The sequence below is a fragment of the Bufo gargarizans genome, chromosome 1 (genome assembly GCF_014858855.1).
Source record: "Bufo gargarizans isolate SCDJY-AF-19 chromosome 1, ASM1485885v1, whole genome shotgun sequence".
Classification (NCBI taxonomy): domain Eukaryota; kingdom Metazoa; phylum Chordata; class Amphibia; order Anura; family Bufonidae; genus Bufo; species Bufo gargarizans.
The window spans coordinates 279,246,701-279,268,694 of NC_058080.1; the positions used below are offsets into that span (position 1 = coordinate 279,246,701).

The window sequence follows — 21,994 nt, forward strand, 5'->3', positions numbered from 1 at the left end:
GCTCACTACATACAGAATATACAGACACCACTAGAGGGAGCTCACTACATACAGATTATACAGCCACCACTAGAGGGAGCTCAATACATACAGATTATACAGCCACCACTAGAGGGAGCTCACTACATACAGATTATACAGCCACCACTAGAGGGAGCTCACTACATACAGATTATAAAGTCAGCACTAGGGGGAGCTCACTACATACAGAGTATACAGCCACCACTAGAGGAAGCTCACTATATACAGGTTATACAGTCACCACTAGAGGGAGCTCACTATATACAGATTATACAGCCACCACTAGGGGGAGCTCACTACATACAAGACCCTCCTATGATCTTTCCAACTTCTGTAAATCGAGGTTTATAGGTGAAGGGTCTATAAGGGAGGCTAGGACTGGCCCACAGGGGAACAGGTGAATCCCCCGGTGGGCCCCTGAGCAAGGTGGGCCCTTATTCCTCCACCTTCTGCCCAATTGGTGCATAAGACCAACTGCAGTACAAACAGACACCAGCCTATGCTTGAATAAAACTGGGTATAGTATTATGGCTACATGCACATGACCATTGTGTGTTTTGCGGTTTTGAAAATTTCGGATCCGCAAAACATGGATGGTGTCCGTATGCGTTCTGGAATTCTCGGAACGGCACGGACAGCCATTAATATAACTGCCTATTCTTGTCCACAAAACGGACAAGAATAGGACAGGTTATATTTTTTTTTTGCGGCCCCATTGAAGTGATACGGTCTGCATCCAAGCCTCAAAAATTGCAGCTCAGATCTGGACCAAAACAACGTTCGTGTGCATGAGGCCTTGAGAAGTCACCCAGTTTATCATTATGCACACATCAGGTGTTGGAGAAGACTTCTAGGTGCAAGGGCAGGCCAGCCAGTATCCTCTTTCCCCAGGGACCTGACCTCTCAGCTGCACTACAGGGACCCCCATAATCCATCATCTTGTAATGTCTTGCTACTGCTGCTGCGGTTGAGCAGGTAATATTTACAGTGGGCACCAAAAATGAATTTAACTGCTGGGCCCTAGGCTCCTCAGTCCGACACTGCCCCCGCTCTATATACAATGTACACTACATGGTCAGTCGTATGTGCTCCCATCTTATTCAGTTCAGCTGCTTCAGTCTCATTGGACAAAGCCAGGAGTGCACCACCAGTGAGGCCAGGTGAGCAGGGCCGGTTCTATCATAAGGCAGCCCAAGCGGGGGATTATCTGTTTCTGCAGTAATAGTATTGGGAAGCACAGTGGGCACAGTGTTAGTATTAGGGCTAGCATAATGGGGTGTTCAAAAGATGGGGAGGAGGATGAAAAAGTAGTTGTCAAACTCTACAGAGACAAGAGAAGTCTGAAAGAAATCATCATGGTGGTCTGGCCCGAATGGAGAAGATGAGGAAAGATAACGTAGAGGAGATATCACTGGATGTAAGAGGTATCTGGCGCTGTATTACCCTGTATGCTTTGTAGCTCTGTATGTAATGTTTTCCAAGTGTGTCTTTAACAGTAGGCCTGGAGGAAAGGGGTTAGGTTAAAAAATTGAGATGGGGAGGTGGGGGGGATTTTAGTTTTTGCCTCAGGCAGCAGAAAGTAGAATGGGTTGTGCTGACGAGTTCACTCACTGTGACATGGAACAATTCTATGAAAAAGCTTAACACAAGCTTCAGACCATGGTGTACAATGCCAGGTGGTGGCTGAAATAAGGGAAAGCACGTCATCACTGGACTCTGGAGCTCACAGGTCTAAGATCACAGTGCACAATGCCAGGTGGTAGCTGGAATAAGGGAAAGCACGTCATCACTGGACTCTGGAGCTCACAGGTCTAAGATCACAGTGCACAATGCCAGGTGGTGGCTGAAATAAGGGAAAGCACGTCATCACTGGACTCTGGAGCTCACAGGTCTAAGATCACAGTGCACAATGCCAGGTGGTGGCTGAAATAAGGGAAAGCACGTCATCACTGGACTCTGGAGCTCACAGGTCTAAGATCACAGTGCACAATGCCAGGTGGTGGCTGAAATAAGGGAAAGCACGTCATCACTGGACTCTGGAGCTCACAGGTCTAAGATCACAGTGCACAATGCCAGGTGGTGGCTGGAATGGTGTAAAGTACGTAATCACTGGACTCTGATGGATGACTCTGAGGTTGGGGGCTGGTACATGCTTCATACCAGAATATAAAGCTGTAGTAACTCATGGTTGTGGGATGGTCATGGAGCTCCTGAAGGTTGATGAGGGCACATGTAGAGTCTGTGCAGAGACTGAACCACAAGGAAAGAAAACCAAAGAACATTCAACCCAGCATTTAATTAATAATACAGTAGAAGCACCCTAGCGCCGGCGTTTCCGGTGTGGCCTGATTGTGGCCTGATGAAGGGCTTTCACTTAGCCCGAAACGTTGCCATAACTGTACATTGTGCATCATTATGTCCGGCTGAATAAATATCACTTATCATCACATCAACCAAATGGAGCGCTGTCTAATTATACAAATACAGTAGAAGCAGCCGCCAGCCTGCGCCCTATATGTGCACTGTATGTACCGCACTGCGCATGCATCCAGACAGGAGACAGCCATGACATCACAGGCATAAGATGAGCGCACGCCCGCTGAAAACTGTGTCTCTCCAGCATGAAGAAGACCCTCCAGGTTCTGAGAAGACATGGTGGAGTCTCGAGTCGCGGCTCAGCCCCCCGGGTACTCAAGGGTAGAAGACTTGTCCCAGGGTTAGAAGGAGCGCTCCAATGATCAGGATTATTTTCCGCGACGCCTTCGTTTTCCAAATACTCGAAGCTGATGGGAAAAAACAAAACAATATGGACGTCTCCCTCTATATAGACCTATGTGCAGGATCGGGAGGTAGAGTGGGATAAGGCCTTAGACTCAAGACTCTGACCACGAACCCTTTTCCAGGGTCTTCCCTCTACTACTACTGGTACTCCAGGCCCCCACCATCATGTGTTCGAGCTCATGCATAGGACAGTTGTATTTTATGGATCGGATGCGGGCACATTCACTACAATGGGGCCGCCGTGTTTGTCCGCATCCATATGTCCGTTCGACGGCCCCGCAAAAAAAAATGGAACATGTCCCATTCTTGTCTACATTACGTTCTATAGAGGGCTGAGCGTTCTCCAAAATGAGGAACGCACACGGCCAGTATCTGTGTTTTACGTATCCGCAATATGTGGACCGCAAAAACTGCTACGGCCGTGTGGATGAGCCCTTATTTTTAGTATTGTCCTCCTCAAGTGTAGCAGAGGATCCTTTTGGGCACCTCAGGCTCCAGGGCCTCTAAACCTCCCAACAGCTGCCCCCGACCAACAGTAGTCGCGGGAATATAATTAAAGGGATTTGATTAAGGCTGGGAAAACGTAAATAAATAGTCTTACTCACCTGCCCAATCAAGTCGTGACTCCATGTGGTTGCTGCGGTGGTGAGTGGCCTCTGTGGTCACGTCAGGTGTATGATGACATTCCAGACAAACCCCGTGACCCCTGAAGCCAGTGATTGGCTGTAGTCAGCACATGGGGTAGATGACATCATCACTGCAGCACAGGATAGGGCTGGTGACCTGCGCCCTTCATTCTCCAGGTCAGTACGATTACAACCATACTGCTTTTTTTTATTGCATTTTAATATATATGTAATATTTTTTCTTTTCATTGCCATATTCTGACTCCTATAACTTTTTTATAGTTACATTCATGGAGCTGTGTGAGGGTGCGTTTTTTTATGCAGGGTGATCTGTAGTTTATATTGATAACATTTTGCGTATTACTTTGTGATCACTTTTTATAAAATTTTTGGGGAGGTAAAGTGAAGGAAAAAATGGCGAAACGGCCATTTTGATTTTTTTCCTTTACGGTGGAATAAATACTTTTACATTTTCATAGTATGGGTTTTGGGATGTTTGGGTGATTTCTATAATTCTTTTATTGTTCATTTTTAATTTGGGAAAAGAGGGGTGACTTTAATTTTTATATTTTTATTTTTATAGCGTTCACCATATGGAATAATTAGGGGTTAAGCATCCATGATCGGCATTGATCACAGGTATTGTGTGCACCATCTTTAAGCCATAGACTTCCACCATACATGGCGCTTGTCCTTAACCCCTTCAGGACCCTGCTATTTGTCACTTTATGTGGTGATAACTTTAAAACGCTTTTACTTATCCAGGACATTCTGAGATTGTTTTCTCGTCACATATTGTAATTCATGACACTGGTAAATTTGTGTCAAAATATTTCATTATTTATAAAAAAAAATGCCAAATTTACCCAAAATCTTCAAAAATTCAGAATTTTCTAATTTAAAATTTCTCTGTTTTTAAAACAGATAGTGATACCTCCTAAAATAGTTATTGCTTTACATTCCCCATATGTCTACTTCATGTTTGGATCATTTTGTAAATTACGTTTTCTTTTTTGGGACGTTAGAAGGCTTAGAAGTTTATAAGCAAATCCTAAGAAAATGTCCAAAAACCAATTTTAAGGACCAGTTCAGGTCTGAAGTCACTTCGTGAGGCTTACATAATAGAAACCACCCAAAAATGGCCCCGTTTTAGAAACTACACCCCTCAAGGTATTCAAAACTGATTTTACAAACTTTGTTAACCCTTTAGGTATTCCACAAGAATTAAAGGAAAATGTAGATGACATTTCGGGAATTTTACTTTTTTGGCAGATTTTACATTTTAATCTATTTTTTCCAGTAACAAAGCAAGGGTTAACAGCCCCCAAAAACTCAATATTTATAACTGATTCTGTAGTTTACAGAAACACTCCATATGTGGTCGTAAACTGCTGTACGGGCACACGGCAGGGCGCAGAAGGAAAGGAACGCCATATGGTTTTTGGAAGGCAGATTTCACTGGGATAATGTTAAGTTGCCATGTCACATTTGAAGCCCCCCTGACGCACCCCTAGAGCAGAGACTCCAAAAAAGTGACCCCATTTTGGAAAATACTGGATAAGGTGGCAGTTTTGTTGGTACTATTTTAGGGTACATATGATTTTTGATTAATCTCTATTACACTTTTTGTGAGGCAAGTTAACAAAAAATAGCTGTTTTGGCACAGTTTTTATTTTTTGTTTTTTACAATGTTCATCTGACAGAAAGGATCATGTGGTATGTTTTATAGAGCAGGTTGTTATGGATGCGACAATACCAAATATTACAACTTTTTTTGGTTGTTTGTTTAAGTTTCACATAATAAAGCATTTAAAAAAAATATATTTTATAGTGTCTCCATATTCTGAAAATGATATTTTTTTTATTTTTTAGGCAAATGTCTTATGTAAGGGCTCATCTTTTGCGGGATGAGGGGACGGTTTTATTGGTACTAGTTTGGGGGGGCATACGCCTTTTTGGTCTCTTGCTGTAGCACTTTTTGTGATGTAAGGTGACAAAAAATGATAGTTTTAGCACAGTTTTTATTTTATTTTTTCTACGGCGTTCAGGTGAGGGGGTGGATATTTTTGTAGAGCCGGTAGTTACGGATGCGGCAATACTCAATATGTCTGATTTTCATTTTTTTTATTTAAACTTTATTTTTTTATTATGAAAAACACATTTTTTTTTACTTTTATCTTTTGTCCCACTCTGGGACTTCAACTTCTGGGGTCTGATCCCCTCTACAGTGCATTAAAATACAACCTGTATTGTAAAGCATTGCCTGTCATCCTATGGGGCTGGATCTCACAGGCTTCCGTAGAAGGTATCAGGCTTGGCTTCTCTGCCTGTCCCTGTCACTGCAGCACGGGGACCCGATGGGGAAGTGGAGGGCACCCGTAGCCTCTGCGAACCCTCTGCATGTGGCGGTCAGCTTTGATCATGGCATACAAGGGATTAACACGCCGGCATCGGTGTTTTCACCGATGCCGGCGTATGCAGCAGGGGCCCGGCTATCAGTGACTGCAGGGTCCATGCCGCTGATCGGGCGGGCGCAGCTCCTGCACTCGCCCGATCAGCCCGCCGTACATGTACGACGCTGGTCCTTAAGTCACAGCCACTAGCGCCATACATGTACTGCGCGGTTCCTTAAGGGGTTAAGTGATTTATGAGGAATACAATTCCTTTTTCTCGGGAACGCCACAACCAATTTTCACTAGACAGGTACCATTTTAATCAGTAGAATCAACCCTGCCAGGTTGTATACCAGCTGTAATAGGGCTGATTCTGCTGACAGGTGCACTTTAACGCTCTGTTCACACTGCTGTCAGAACCTCCAACAGCAATCTCGGCAGATTTCAAGAGAAGAGTGGCACAGCATGCATGGTGGAAGGAGATGGACCTTATTAGAGGCCAATGAAGTCTGTCAGGGTCCAGGGGTTGTTCTGCCTTTAATGAATTGTTTTGGCTTCTGTTAAAAATGGAAGTCATGAGGCTAATGTGAACAGAGTCTAAGAGAAAAGTGTCACCTTGGAGGACCACAACCTCATAATACCAGTCTATAGTGAAGAGAGCAGAGTCCAGAAATAACCTGGAAGCTAGGAAGACCCTACCACACCTGGAACAGACAACTGGTGGGGATGGGGCATCTGGAGGTCATGATTACCTGAATTAAAAGGACACCAGGTAGACTTACACCTTCTGCCTGTGAAAACAAATATATAATTATTATTATCACATCCAGTAATGGCAGCCATAGGTAAGTATCTCCTGACAAGATGGCCGGTCACTCACTTTTCACCAGCTCGCAGTTGTAAACACTGGACTTCTCCAGAGACTGCAGAGAAATCACGTTCCTGTCTCTGTCTCGGGTGAAATTAGTCACCTTGAACTTCTCGTAGGGAGGAATAAGCACCTCTTCCTCCCCCGGGAAGAAGGAGAAGTTCTTGATGTTGACACCGTAGCAGGTCTGGATGCTGAAAAAAGTGTCTTCTCCAAACAGCAAAGCATTCTGGTCGTTCTTAGAAGAAGAAGTGAATTGCCCGAAACGGACGGGTTTCCGAGACTCAGACTTGAATTTTATCCCTCTGATTCCTCTGAAGACCTTGTGACAAGCCGTAGTGTCCACCTCATCCAGAACCTGCAGTGCTTTGGTCAGATAGTAGTGTAGAACCTTGAAGTTGAAGTTCTTCAGGTAATATTGCTTGGACTGCCCGGCATCTCTCACCGCCTCATTGAAGACCTTGTGCAGAGGACCATTTATAGTGTAAGCGAACAGAGCGATGGCGTACTCATCCTTAAAGCCCTTAGGCAAACCCAAATATCTTCTCCGCTCCTGATTCCACTTAAACGTAGCCGTGTCCCAGGCATCTGCAAACTCCTTATTGGCAGCATACTCTGACTGGAAAAGCTGAGAAATCTCCTCCTCCATTGCTTCACTACATCCTCTATACTGGTCATCAAATGACATAGGAGCCATATCAAGAATGGATTCTTTACTGGAAAAGATTTCTCTTCTGGAAACTCTGTAACTGTCCACCTGATAAAGAGACAATAATAGTGTCACAAGTCATCAACTCTACATAATATACTCCGAATAGGACTCTCCATAGTACATCATCACAAATACCTAATCTGTACACAAATAAAAAGAGCAGTATAACTACTAAAATACTGCCACATGTACAAAAATATATCTACTATAATACTGCCCCTATGTACAAGAATATAACTGCTATAATACTGCTCCTATGTACAAGAATATAACTACTATAATACTGCTCCTATGTACAAGAATATAACTACTATAATACTGCCTCCTATGTACAAGAATATAACTCCTATAATACTGCCTCCTATGTACAAGAATATAACTACTATAATACTGCTCCTATGTACAAGAATATAACTACTATAATACTGCTCCTATGTACAAGAATATAACTACTATAATACTGCTCCTATGTACAAGAATATAACTACTATAATACTGCTCCTATATACAAGAATATAACTACTATAATACTGCTCCTATGTACAAGAATATAACTACTATAATACTCCCTCCTATGTACAAGAATATAACTACTATAATACTGCCTCCTATGTACAAGAATATAACTACTATAATACTGCTCCTATGTACAAGAATATAACTGCTATAATACTGCCTCCTATGTACAAGAATATAACTACTATAATACTGCTCCTAGGTACAAGAATATAACTACTATAATACTGCTCCTATGTACAAGAATATAACTACTATAATACTGCCTCCTGTGTACAAGAATATAACTACTATAATACTGCCTCCTAGGTACAAGAATATAACTACTATAATACTGCTCATATGTACAAGAATATAACTACTATAATACTGCTCCTATGTACAAGAATATAACTACTATAATACTGCTCCTATGTACAGGAATATAACTACTATAATACTGCTCCTATGTACAAGAATATAACTACTATAATACTGCCTCCTATGTACAAGAATATAACTACTATAATACTGCTCCTATGTACAAGAATATAACTAATATAATACTGCCTCCTATGTACAAGAATATAACTACTATAATACTGCTCCTATGTACAAGACTATAACTACTATAATACTGCTCCTATGTACAAGAATATAACTACTATAATACTGCTCCTATGTACAAGAATATAACTACTATAATACTGCCTCCTATGTACAAGAATATAACTGCTATAATACTGCCTCCTATGTACAAGAATATACTACTATAATACTGCTCCTATGTACAAGAATATAACTACTATAATACTGCCTCCTATGTACAAGAATATAACTACTATAATACTGCTCCTATGTACAAGAATATAACTACTATAATACTGCCTCCTATGTACAAGAATATAACTACTATAATACTGCCTCCTATGTACAAGAATATAACTACTATAATACTGCCTCCTATGTACAAGAATATAACTACTATAATACTGCTCCTATGTACAAGAATATAACTACTATAATACTGCTCCTATGTACAAGAATATAACTACTATAATACTGCCTCCTATGTACAAGAATATAACTACTATAATACTGCCTCCTATGTACAAGAATATAACTACTATAATACTGCTCCTATGTACAAGAATATAACTACTATAATACTGCTCCTATGTACAAGAATATAACTACTATAATACTGCCTCCTATGTACAAGAATATAACTACTATAATACTGCTCCTATGTACAAGAATATAACTACTATAATACTGCTAACTACTATAATACTGCTCCTATGTACAAGAATATAACTACTATAATACTGCTCCTATGTACAAGAATATAACTACTATAATACTGCTCCTATGTACAAGAATATAACTACTATAATACTGCCTCCTATGTACAAGAATATAACTACTATAATACTGCTCCTATGTACAAGAATATAACTACTATAATACTGCTCCTATGTACAAGAATATAACTACTATAATACTGCTCCTATGTACAAGAATATAACTACTATAATACTGCTCCTATGTACAAGAATATAACTACTATAATACTGCTCCTATGTACAAGAATATAACTACTATAATACTGCTCCTATGTACAAGAATATAACTACTATAATACTGCTCCTATGTACAAGAATATAACTACTATAATACTGCTCCTATGTACAAGAATATAACTACTATAATACTGCCTCCTATGTACAAGAATATAACTACTATAATACTGCCTCCTATGTACAAGAATATAACTACTATAATACTGCTCCTATGTACAAGAATATAACTACTATAATACTGCTCCTATGTACAAGAATATAACTACTATAATACTGCTCCTATGTACAAGAATATAACTACTATAATACTGCTCCTATGTACAAGAATATAACTACTATAATACTGCTCCTATGTACAAGAATATAACTACTATAATACTGCTCCTATGTACAAGAATATAACTACTATAATACTGCTCCTATGTACAAGAATATAACTACTATAATACTGCCTCCTATGTACAAGAATATAACTACTATAATACTGCTCCTATGTACAAGAATATAACTACTATAATACTGCTCCTATGTACAAGAATATAACTACTATAATACTGCTCCTATGTACAAGAATATAACTACTATAATACTGCTCCTATGTACAAGAATATAACTACTATAATACTGCTCCTATGTACAAGAATATAACTACTATAATACTGCTCCTATGTACAAGAATATAACTACTATAATACTGCCTCCTATGTACAAGAATATAACTACTATAATACTGCTCCTATGTACAAGAATATAACTACTATAATACTGCCTCCTATGTACAAGAATATAACTACTATAATACTGCTCCTATGTACAAGAATATAACTACTATAATACTGCCTCCTATGTACAAGAATATAACTACTATAATACTGCTCCTATGTACAAGAATATAACTACTATAATACTGCCTCCTATGTACAGAATATAACTACTATAATACTGCTCCTATTACAAGAATATAACTACTATAATACTGCTCCTATGTACAAGAATATAACTACTATAATACTGCTCCTATGTACAAGAATATAACTACTATAATACTGCTCCTATGTACAAGAATATAACTACTATAATACTGCTCCTATGTACAAGAATATAACTACTATAATACTGCTCCTATGTACAAGAATATAACTACTATAATACTGCTCCTATGTACAAGAATATAACTACTATAATACTGCTCCTATGTACAAGAATATAACTACTATAATACTGCTCCTATGTACAAGAATATAACTACTATAATACTGCTCCTATGTACAAGAATATAACTACTATAATACTGCTCCTATGTACAAGAATATAACTACTATAATACTGCTCCTATGTACAAGAATATAACTACTATAATACTGCTCCTATGTACAAGAATATAACTACTATAATACTGCCTCCTATGTACAAGAATATAACTACTATAATACTGCTCCTATGTACAAGAATATAACTACTATAATACTGCTCCTATGTACAAGAATATAACTACTATAATACTGCTCCTATGTACAAGAATATAACTACTATAATACTGCTCCTATGTACAAGAATATAACTACTATAATACTGCTCCTATGTACAAGAATATAACTACTATAATACTGCTCCTATGTACAAGAATATAACTACTATAATACTGCTCCTATGTACAAGAATATAACTACTATAATACTGCTCCTATGTACAAGAATATAACTACTATAATACTGCTCCTATGTACAAGAATATAACTACTATAATACTGCTCCTATGTACAAGAATATAACTACTATAATACTGCTCCTATGTACAGGAATATAACTACTATAATACTGCTCCTATGTACAAGAATATAACTACTATAATACTGCTCCTATGTACAAGAATATAACTACTATAATACTGCTCCTCTGTACAAGAATATAACTACTATAATACTGCTCCTATGTACAAGGATATAACTACTATAATACTGCCTCCTATGTACAAGAATATAACTACTATAATACTGCTCCTATGTACAAGAATATAACTACTATAATACTGCTCCTATGTACAAGAATATAACTACTATAATACTGCCCCTATGTACAAGAATATAACTACTATAATACTGCCTACTATGTACAAGAATATAACTACTATAATACTGCTCCTATGTACAAGAATATAACTACTATAATACTGCCTCCTAGCTGTGAGGACGTGTGTGAGTAGCTCTCCTGAGCCTGTGGATGTCTGTCCAGAGCCCAGGGTGTGGCCAGCCCGGGCGGGGAACTTCCCTCAGCAAGGCCCAGGCTTCCAGGCCTACACTGGGAGAAAACTCCCAAACCATTCCTAAAGTGGATACTAATCCCAAAGTTTCCAGTCAGCAGCAGGATGAAGGAAATATTGTTGTTCTGAAGAAAGAAGAAGAGAGGAAAGTGAGTGCAGTGAAGATGCAAGCGGATCCCAAGTCCAGCCAGCAAGGTGCAGGGGTGATGAGCACAGGCCGTGCAGCAGGTGAGCAGCTCCCCTCTCCTGCACACAGACAGAGACGGACATCACTGGAGAAACAAACACTGCAAGAAAACCTGAAGCAGCAAGTTGTGGCTTCCAGCATGGCCTGTCAGGGCCGCACCAGATCTGCAGCAATGCCTCCACAGGTAACCAGGAATGCCATGTCTACAAACACTGCAAAGTGTGAACAGGCCTCAGCAGATGCAACCGCAAGTACTAGCAGTAAAGCTGGGAAGGCAAAGCTGCAGGAGACCGGTGAATCCAAACAGCCTGGACCCCTGCCCCGACCAGGACAGCAGGTGAAGGAGACCACGAGAGCACCTGAGCTGCAGATGGCGGAGGAGATCCCGGCACTGGTAAGGAGAATGGGGGAGTTAAAGCATCACAAACAACTGCTACAGATGCAGATAGACTGTATATATAACCTGAAAACTGCACACCCCGATAGTAACACCTTGTATGATACCAAGCTGCACTCACTGAGCATAGAGCTGGCACAGGTGGTGAAGGAGATGGACTGTGTCCTGGAGAGGATGGGGCCCCTGGCCGAGTCCTACGGGAACCAGGAACGCTTCTCACAGCAGAGACAGAACAGTGACTCTGGATCCCGCTCCTCTGGAGCACAATCAGGGTCCGTGTCCCCAGATGAGGCCCGGCGAGTGACACAACCAATACTGAAGCCTGCAAGTTTCTCTTTCCAGAAGGGAGGTGGGCAAGTGCAGCAGCAAGAACCTTCAGCTGTCCCTGAGCAACATCCTGGATATGTGGCACCACAAGTCCCAGCAGAGCCAGCCCAACAGCAGGACAGTGGACATGTATCCATGGGTCAGGGTGATGCGGTGACGCAGGAGAGCTCTGTTACTGGGGCACAGACCGGGGACATTGATATTGTACCTGAGGGGTTGGGGGCTGGGGATACTGTACAGTCTGTGTGGGATATAGAGGTGGATGGTGGTCAGGAGGGTGTACGGAATGATGTCTGTAATTTCCCCCCCTTAACACAACCTACGTCGGATGAGACTGTCCCTTCTAGTGCAGACGCGCGGCCCAATACTCAAGGTAGTGAGCCCCGTCAGGATCCTCCCAGGAATGCCTGGAGCCGCGGTGCTCCATCCTTCACCTCCAGTGCAGGCTATACAGGCCAGGCGTTTAAGAGGAGGAACGTGGTAAGGTTTAAGCACCGAGGCACCAAAGAAGACCTCCCCGATAGGAGGTTTGTGGTGAGGGAACTCCTGTGCCACCAGATGGGGTTTGCTCCAGAGGACATCCTGGCGGTGATAAATCTACCAGACAGGCAGGGCTATGATGTCAGCTTTAAGCTTATGTCTAGTCTGGATAGGTTCTGGGCAAACTTTGCCAGGGTTAGAGACACCGAGGGCTGGAATAAGTTCATTTTCATTCCCATTTCCAAGCCAGACACTGTTATTGTGAATGTCATCTTCTGGAATGAATCTGTTCCTCCCCAGGACATTGTGGTGTGGCTCCGGAGGCACTGTGACCTCGTGTCCGATCTCACTAAGAACAGGGACGATGATGGTGTCTGGACTGGAGGGTGGAAGGTGCTGGTGAAGCTGCGCCAGCACAATAACATCACCTTACATCTCCCTAACTCCTTCTTTATCGGTAGAGAGAAGGGCGTCTGTTTTTATCCTGGGCAACCTAGAAAGTGCTTCAAGTGTGGCAAAGTCGGTCATGTGGCAAATGTGTGCACAGTGGTCAAGTGCAACCTGTGTGGTGAGCTCGGCCATCTGAGTGCCACATGTAAGAACGTTAGGTGCAATCTCTGCGGGCAGATTGGCCACTCACATAAGGATTGCCCAGATGCCTGGCATAACGTATGCAGGGAGCTTCCAGATGAGGAGTTAGCGGAGGCCGCAGACGCTATAGAGGAGGAGGCTTTGATGTCAGGGACCATACTGACGAGGCACGAGGTACAACAGGGGTCAGGTGAGACAACACCCGAACCTCAGCCTTCAGAGAGCACACAGGGCACCATGGAGGTGGTCACTCAGGACCAGTCTCAGGCAGCCGCCTCTGTATCACCGTCTGTATATGAAGAGGCCAAGAGGAACAAAAGGAGGAAAAAAGATAAGTCTTCCCGTAAGTCTGAGGAGGAACATAACCTGGGCCAAAACACCAGGAAAAAAGTCAGTACCGGTGCAGGCGTCATGGTCCTATCAAACAGATATGAGGCGTTATCAGAGTCTGATGGGGATTATGAGGAAGAGCAACAGAGAATAGATAATGAGTGTGAGGCAGACACAGGGGACCCCCCAACAAAGAAGAAGCCCCCTCCTGTAGAAGCCCTTGTAGAGTCAGATATGGAGACCGGTGGTAGGCAGGAAGCCTCTGATCCTGACCTATGTTGATGGGAGTCACTTATCTGCTCTTTCTATGTTGTCTTGTGATGGCTGGGTTTTTTCTAAAAGTTGCTTCGAGCAATGTGAACAGCATCAAAGTAAGAAGGACCAGATACGCGGTATACGATCACCTCAGATACCTGGATGCAGATGTCATCTTTCTGCAGGAGACACGTTTGAACACCTTGGGGCATCTACGTGAGGCTGAGAGTGAATGGCGGTCTGGTCCTTCTTGCTGGTCGCTGGCTGTGGAGCCTTATGCCGGGGTGGCCATATTGTTTAACACAAATGACGTGACTGTGCACAGGTTAACGGAGGTAGCTATGGGAAGGTGCCTGGTGCTGGAAGTGACCATCCATGGTAGACGGCTCCGCTTTATTAACATCTACGGCCCACAGACAGTGGCTGAGAGAATCCAGCTGTTTAATGATGTGAAGCAGTATCTTTTCACCTCTATACCTGTAGTAATGGCGGGGGACTTTAATGTCACTTTGTCATCAGGTGACCGGTCCTCGGGCAGGGCGGTGGTCAGAGACTCCAGAGTCTTAAGTAATATAATATCGCAGGCTGGCCTAAGTGATGTCTTCACATGGGGTGGCAGGAAGCCAAACTTCACATATTCTTGTGCTGACAGAAGCAGTAGAATCGACATGGCGTTTGTGAACCCCACAGAGACTGTTAGCGGGATAAGTGAGAAGGTCGTCCCCTACTCTGACCACCTGGCTTTGTTTTTTTGCTTGGGAGCCACTAGACGCTCTGATATTGGTAGAGGGCTATGGAGGCTTAATTCTAGCCTCCTGGATGATGTCTATGTCCAGGATTGTGTCCACTCTCTTTTCCAGGTTCAGCTTCAGAGAGTGGACTTTTATAACAACGTGGCCGACTGGTGGGAGGATGTCAAGGTGGAGATCAGATCCCTCTTACAGGGACTGTCAGTTAAAAGAGGGAAGAGTAAGTATAGCCAGTATCTCAGGCTGCGGAAAGAATTGGAGTCACTGTATTCGGCGGGTGGGGATGAAAAACAAAAGATCGACCAACTGAAATTTGAGATAAGTCAGTATCAGTACAGCAGGTACACCTCCCTGGTTCTGGAACGGGATTATGGGACCTTAGGGGCTCCTGATCCCTTTGAGAATTGCAGGGAACGTGTGGCTAATAGATCGGTGGCAGGTCTCACTGACTCCCAGGGTGTTTTGCAGGAATCTCGGGAGGGTATCCTGGGGGTGGTGAGATCTTACTATGCTGGCTTATTTCAGAAGAAGGTTTTGGATAAAGAGAAGATGACTCAATTCTTGGAGGCAACTCCAGGTCCTGATACTAATGATGTGGACTTTTCTCCTTTGACAGCAGAATTAACGGTGGAGGAAGTTAAAGTGGCCATTGATCAGTTACATCTGAAGAAGGCACCAGGTCCAGATGGTATAACAGCAGAATTCTATAAGAAGTTCGTAGACCACTTGGCCCCAATCCTCGTGGACGTGTACAAAAATTGTCTAGAAAATCACCTGATGCCTCCGTCCATGAGGGTGTCCTCGCTAATTCTGCTGTCTAAAGGTAAGGAGCCTAGTGACATCAAGAACTGGAGGCCGATTGCCCTCTTGAATGTTGACAGGAAGATTCTGGCAAAAATCATGTTCTCTAGGTTAGTCTGTTTGTCCCGGGCACTGTTGGCAGGCTGTCAGTTTGGCACAGTAAAAGGGCGGAACATCTCTGGAGCAGTCATCTCGATAAGGGAGATGTTTGAGAGATGTAAAGCTCTGAGGTGTGGGAGATATGTTGTAGGTCTGGACCAGGCTAAAGCTTTTGACAGAGTGGATCACGAGTATCTATGGGCCACTTTGTCAAAGTACGGTATTCCAGGACAATTTGTAGATTGGCTGAAAACTTTATATTGTGAGGCGAAGAGCTTTCCTCTAATCAATGGTTGGCAAGGGGACACTTTTGAAGTAGAGGCAGGGGTGAGACAGGGTTGCCCTTTGAGTCCACTGCTGTATGTGTTTGCCTTGGACCCGTTCCTGAGGTCACTGCAGGAGTGCGATTTTCAGGGGGTGCCGGTCCCCCACTGCTTGCCTTTGAAAGTAGTTGCCTATGCGGATGATGTGACTGTGGTGATATCTGAGCCTCGTGAGGTGCAGATGTTGTCTGCAGCCATCAGAAGCTACTCGGAGGCCTCGGGGTCTCTAGTCAACCTTGAGAAGAGTCAAGCTCTCTGGACTTTAAGTACTGATCCAGACTTTGATCTGCCACAATTTGCAAAGGCCTCCACCTATATTAAAATCCTTGGGGTCAAATTTGGGAGGGAAGATAATGCCAAACTAAATTGGGAAGAAAAGTTGGATTCCGGAAATGCAAAGGTTCAGCGATGGAAGAACTGGAGGCTGACCTATAGAGAAAGGGTTACTATGTTGAAGACTTACCTGGTCCCCGTCTTCTTGTACGTCTCTGTTGTCTTTCCTTTGCCAGAACCTTTCTCGGCTAGGCTCTTTAGCCTGTTCTTCCAACTTTTGTGGGGGAACAGGTTGAACCCAATAAAAAGAGGGATCACCTACCTACAGAGGAGAGAGGGTGGGCTGGATATGTTAAATCCAAGGGTGTTCTTTGACTCCATGTTTCTAAAAGTTAATTTTGGTTGCCTGGACTCAAACAGCAGCTCCCTGTGGGCGAACAGTGTCAGGGACTGGATATTGCCTTTTGCAGAGTCTTGGGTGCGAGGCGGCAGTCTCAAGAGGGGTCGGTTTACTCGTGGCTTCCTCCCCCAGTACCTGGAATATGGTCTAAAGTGTGTGAAGAAATGGGGAATAGACAAGGTGTATCTGGAGACTAAGACCAGGAAGGATCTCTATATAAAGATCTGTGGGGCCTTCTATAACTTGCAGCCAGCACTGAGAGACTGTACAACAGCCACCTTGCAGGAAAGTCTTAGGTTCCTCAACGGACCAAGGCTTCCTGCAAAGTTGTTTGACATTGCCTGGCTGTCATTCCATGGGAAGCTTTTTGTCAGAGGCAATTTAAAGTTCCTGAGTGTTCTAGATCGCATGTGTCCCTTGGGCTGTCAGCAGGAGGAGACTATGGAACATTTTATAACTGAGTGCTGGGGAGGGCGACAGATATGGCAGGAGATAGCCAGCAAGCTAAAAATCCCAAGGCTGCAGTCTCTGACCTACCCAGACATTGTATATGGTGTGACATCACAGGTAGCTGACATTGACCGGGGGACCCTGCATTTGATTATTACCATCGTTAAGTACTATCACTGGCAGACAAGAACAAGAGTATCCATCCATAGTGAGCCCTTCAACCATGAGAAAGCCGTAAACCTCATCCTGTCGGAGCTAAGGTGGGTCAGATCTATAGAAGTTAGGAGAAAGGGCGAGAATGGAAAATTATGGAAGAATGTATATTTGGAGTAATTTCTGGTTCATGTATCCTGGAATTATGTTTATTTATTCATCTTTTCTCCCATTTATTTGCAATGGACTCTTAAGTTATAGTTATTATAAACTTATTATTTTGATGATATGTATGATTTCAGTTCAATAATTGTTTGTTCATTCTCATTTCGGAATGTACTATTGTATTTTTACTTGTTTTATACTAATAAAAATTGCCTCCTATGTACAGGAATATAACTACTATAATACTGCTCCTATGTACAAGAATATAACTACTATAATACTGCCTCCTATGTACAAGAATATAACTACTATAATACTGCTCCTATGTACAAGAATATAACTACTATAATACTGCTCCTATGTACAAGAATATAACTACTATAATACTGCTCCTATGTACAAGAATATAACTACTATAATACTGCCTCCTATGTACAAGGATATAACTACTATAATACTGCTCCTATGTACAAGGATATAACTACTATAATACTGCTCCTATGTACAAGAATATAACTACTATAATACTGCTCCTATGTACAAGAATATAACTACTATAATACTGCTCCTATGTACAAGAATATAACTACTATAATACTGCCTCCTATGTACAAGAATATAACTACTATAATACTGCTCCTATGTACAAGAATATAACTACTATAATACTGCTCCTATGTACAAGAATATAACTACTATAATACTGCTTCCTATGTACAAGAGTATAACTACTATAATACTGCTCATATGTACAAGAATATAACTACTATAATACTGCCCCTATGTACAAGAATATAACTACTATAATACTGCTCCTATGTACAAGAATATAACTACTATAATACTGCTCCTATGTACAAGAATATAACTACTATAATACTGCTCCTATGTACAAGAATATAACTACTATAATACTGCTCCTATGTACAAGAATATAACTACTATAATACTGCCTCCTATGTACAAGAATATAACTACTATAATACTGCTCCTATGTACAAGAGTATAACTACTATAATACTGCTCATATGTACAAGAATATAACTACTATAATACTGCTCCTATGTACAAGAATATAACTACTATAATACTGCTCATATGTACAAGAATATAACTACTATAATACTGCCCCTATGTACAAGAATATAACTACTATAATACTGCTCCTATGTACAAGAATATAACTACTATAATACTGCTCCTATGTACAAGAATATAACTACTATAATACTGCTCCTATGTACAAGAATATAACTACTATAATACTGCTCCTATGTACAAGAATATAACTACTATAATACTGCCTCCTATGTACAAGAATATAACTACTATAATACTGCTCCTATGTACAAGAATATAACTACTATAATACTGCTCCTATGTACAAGAATATAACTACTATAATACTGCCTCCTATGTACAAGAATATAACTACTATAATACTGCTCCTATGTACAAGAATATAACTACTATAATACTGCCTCCTATGTACAGGAATATAACTACTATAATACTGCCCTCTATGTACAAGAATATAACTACTATAATACTGCCCTCTATGTACAAGAATATAACTACTATAATACTGCTCCTATGTACAAGAATATAACTACTATAATACTGCCCTCTGTGTACAAGAATATAACTACTATAATACTGCTCCTATGTACAAGAATATAACTACTATGGGGCGGAGCCTGGCTGCCTAGCTGAATGGCTGTGTGTTGCTGAGCTCCTCTACCTTACCGGTGTTTTAACCCCTTAAAATAGCTAATAAGCTGCACAGATGGGTAAAGTGGGAAAGGACAGAACCAAAGAACCTGTGGACCATACTCCTGCTAAGTCCAGACAGCCTGAGATGGACCAATATCTCAGGAAACATCCGAAGCTTAGAGCGGCTGAGACCCCTAAGATGGCGGCGACCCCTGCTCAGCTATCAGATGCGGAAGAGGAGTCGGATGCTGGCAGCGCTTCTGATACCTCGACTTGTAAGTCCCGATACCAGGGGGGAACCTTTACCAAAGCTGCGCTCCTGGAAGTGCTCAACTCGGCACTCGCTCCTATAAAAAAGGACCTCTCCGATATTAAGGAGGATCTTCGCAGCATCGGGCACAGGGTGTCGGACCTAGAAAATGCGCATGAGGCGGCCGTTAAAAGGGAGGAGAAATCGTATCATGCGATTAACGCGCATTCCGCATTATTAAATGACGCGCTTCTTCGCATCGAGGACCAAGGAGTCGCAGGAGGAATCTTAGGATCCGTGGCCTCCCAGAATCGTTCGCAAATGAAGCATTGGACAAGGTGGCGCGGGTCTCCTCAGGCCTGACAGATCGGAGCGCATCGTAATTGAGCGCATACACCGCGCGCTTAGGCCAAAGCCCAAAGCTGCAGATCCACCTCGGGATGTGATCTGCGGCCTTCTTAGCTTTGTGGATACGGCCGCAATTATGAGAGCAGGCAGGGAGGCCGAAAGTCTGCAGTATGAAGGGTCGCCTATCCAGTTCTTTCAGGATCTGGCGCCGTCCACATTGGCTAAGCGGCGCATCTTGCGGCCGCTCCTGAATGCCCTCAGAGAGTCCAGGACTCAATTCCGCTGGCTCTACCCGTTCGGCATAGCGATTCTGCGGAACGGTCGCCAGCTTACCATCCGAACACCTGTAGACCTTCAAGCAAGCTGGGCCGCATTGGAGATATCCCCTATTGAAATTCCATCATGGATGCCGGCGGATCTGGAAGATCCACCTATACCACCTCCGCAGATGGCCGGCTGGAGCTCCGTACCAGGGAGGAAAGGGCCCAGAACCAGGGCTGAAAAGTCTGCACTTGCCTCAACCTGATTACCTGACAGTTAGTAAGGTTCTCTTCATTTCTTATTCGCTTCTAGCGATTTGTGCGGGACTGCATGTTACTTTGGCGGGAAGGCCTGAAGCTGGATGTGCCCCAGGGTTCTTTACCTGACTTTAGGCTGCTGCTTCTTGCCAGTCTTATAGTTATTGTTTGCTGTTAGTATGATCTTTTTCTTGTTTTAGGATTCGGAAGCCTCTCTGAGATGTTTCCCTTCCCCACTCCCTGCCTTCATCCTATTTTGCAGGGGTTAACCCGGTTGTACCCGAGGATTACCCTTTTCCCCTCTTGATGGCTGCCCACTGGCCATCTTTAGCTCTGCGGGACCCCCCACCTGACAGACCCCGGCTGATAGCCGTGATGCGAAAGGGTCGCTATATAGTCAGGAGGTGCTCAGCAGAGCTTCTCTTGCAAGCCATATTTGCAATGTTGTCATGTTTCCCACCTGTTTGTCTCCCCTCCTTTCCTTGTGTGTCAGATCCACTCCCCTTCCATCAGATGTCGAATTGCAAATGCTTAGTCGTACACCATCAGATGTCATATATTGCATTGTCAGATGCTGATTGTCTACTTTATTTCTCAGAATGTCGTCTATTGTGATTTCATCCTTTAACGTCCGGGGAATGAACGAGCCTTGCAAGCGGTCCCAAATCCTGGCCCTTTTACAGAGGGATAAAGTGTCTATAGCATTCTTTCAGGAAACCCACTTCCGAGAGGGTAAGATTCCCAAATTGCCCCCCAAAAGGTTTTCACAATGGTTCCACAGCACTTACGGTTCGGCTAGCAGGGGTGTCAGCATAGCGATCCACAAGCAGCTCCCCTTCAAGCATTCTGCTGTCTCCTCGGACCCTGAGGGTCGTTACCTGTTTGTTAAGGGCACTATCGCTGACGCTCCTGTTACCCTGGCAACTGTATATGCTCCCAACAGAGGGCAGGTTGCTTGGCTCGTTCAGACCCTTGGCTTATTGTCCTCCTTCAAGGAGGGAATGGTTATCTTAGGAGGTGATTTTAATGCTACCCTTGAACCTGCATTAGATTCATCAAATGGGAAATCTGCCATTACACATGTTCGCTTAAGACGCCTTAAACGCGCTTTACAGAGGTTGGGAGTCTTAGATATTTGGCGCACCACAAACCCCACTGGTAGGGATTTTTCCTTTTACTCGGCAGCTAAATTGTCCTATCATAGACTAGATTATCTATTCCTGTCTAAATCCTTTGCTAATAGGGCTATCGGATCCCACATAGGGAACATCACCCTGTCTGACCATGCTCCTGTATTCCTGAGCATTTCTCTGCAGGACCTCCCAAAGAGGGAATGGAATTGGCGCATAAACGAGACCATTATTTCGGACCCCTCCCATGCTGCTAAACTCTCCTCTATCATAACTGATTTCTTCACTGCTAACGCTTCAGGCCCGGACGCGCCCTC

The 21,994-nt window shown here is 42.8% G+C and overlaps 1 protein-coding gene across 1 annotated transcript in view; it reads right to left on the minus strand.

Moving 5' to 3' along the window:
• Window positions 1–2,298: 2,298 nt before the first annotated feature.
• The window catches only part of ART1 (ADP-ribosyltransferase 1), a 47,878-nt gene continuing 28,182 nt past the window's right edge, over window positions 2,299–21,994 (minus strand). Inside the window, exons 3-5 of the mRNA XM_044277937.1 lie at window positions 6,702–7,446; window positions 6,574–6,612; window positions 2,299–2,804 (exon numbers count right to left, since the gene is read on the minus strand). Of these exons, the coding sequence (XP_044133872.1) occupies window positions 2,713–2,804; window positions 6,574–6,612; window positions 6,702–7,446 (876 nt within the window). The 3' untranslated portion in view covers window positions 2,299–2,712. The remainder of the gene's footprint in view (window positions 2,805–6,573; window positions 6,613–6,701; window positions 7,447–21,994) is intronic.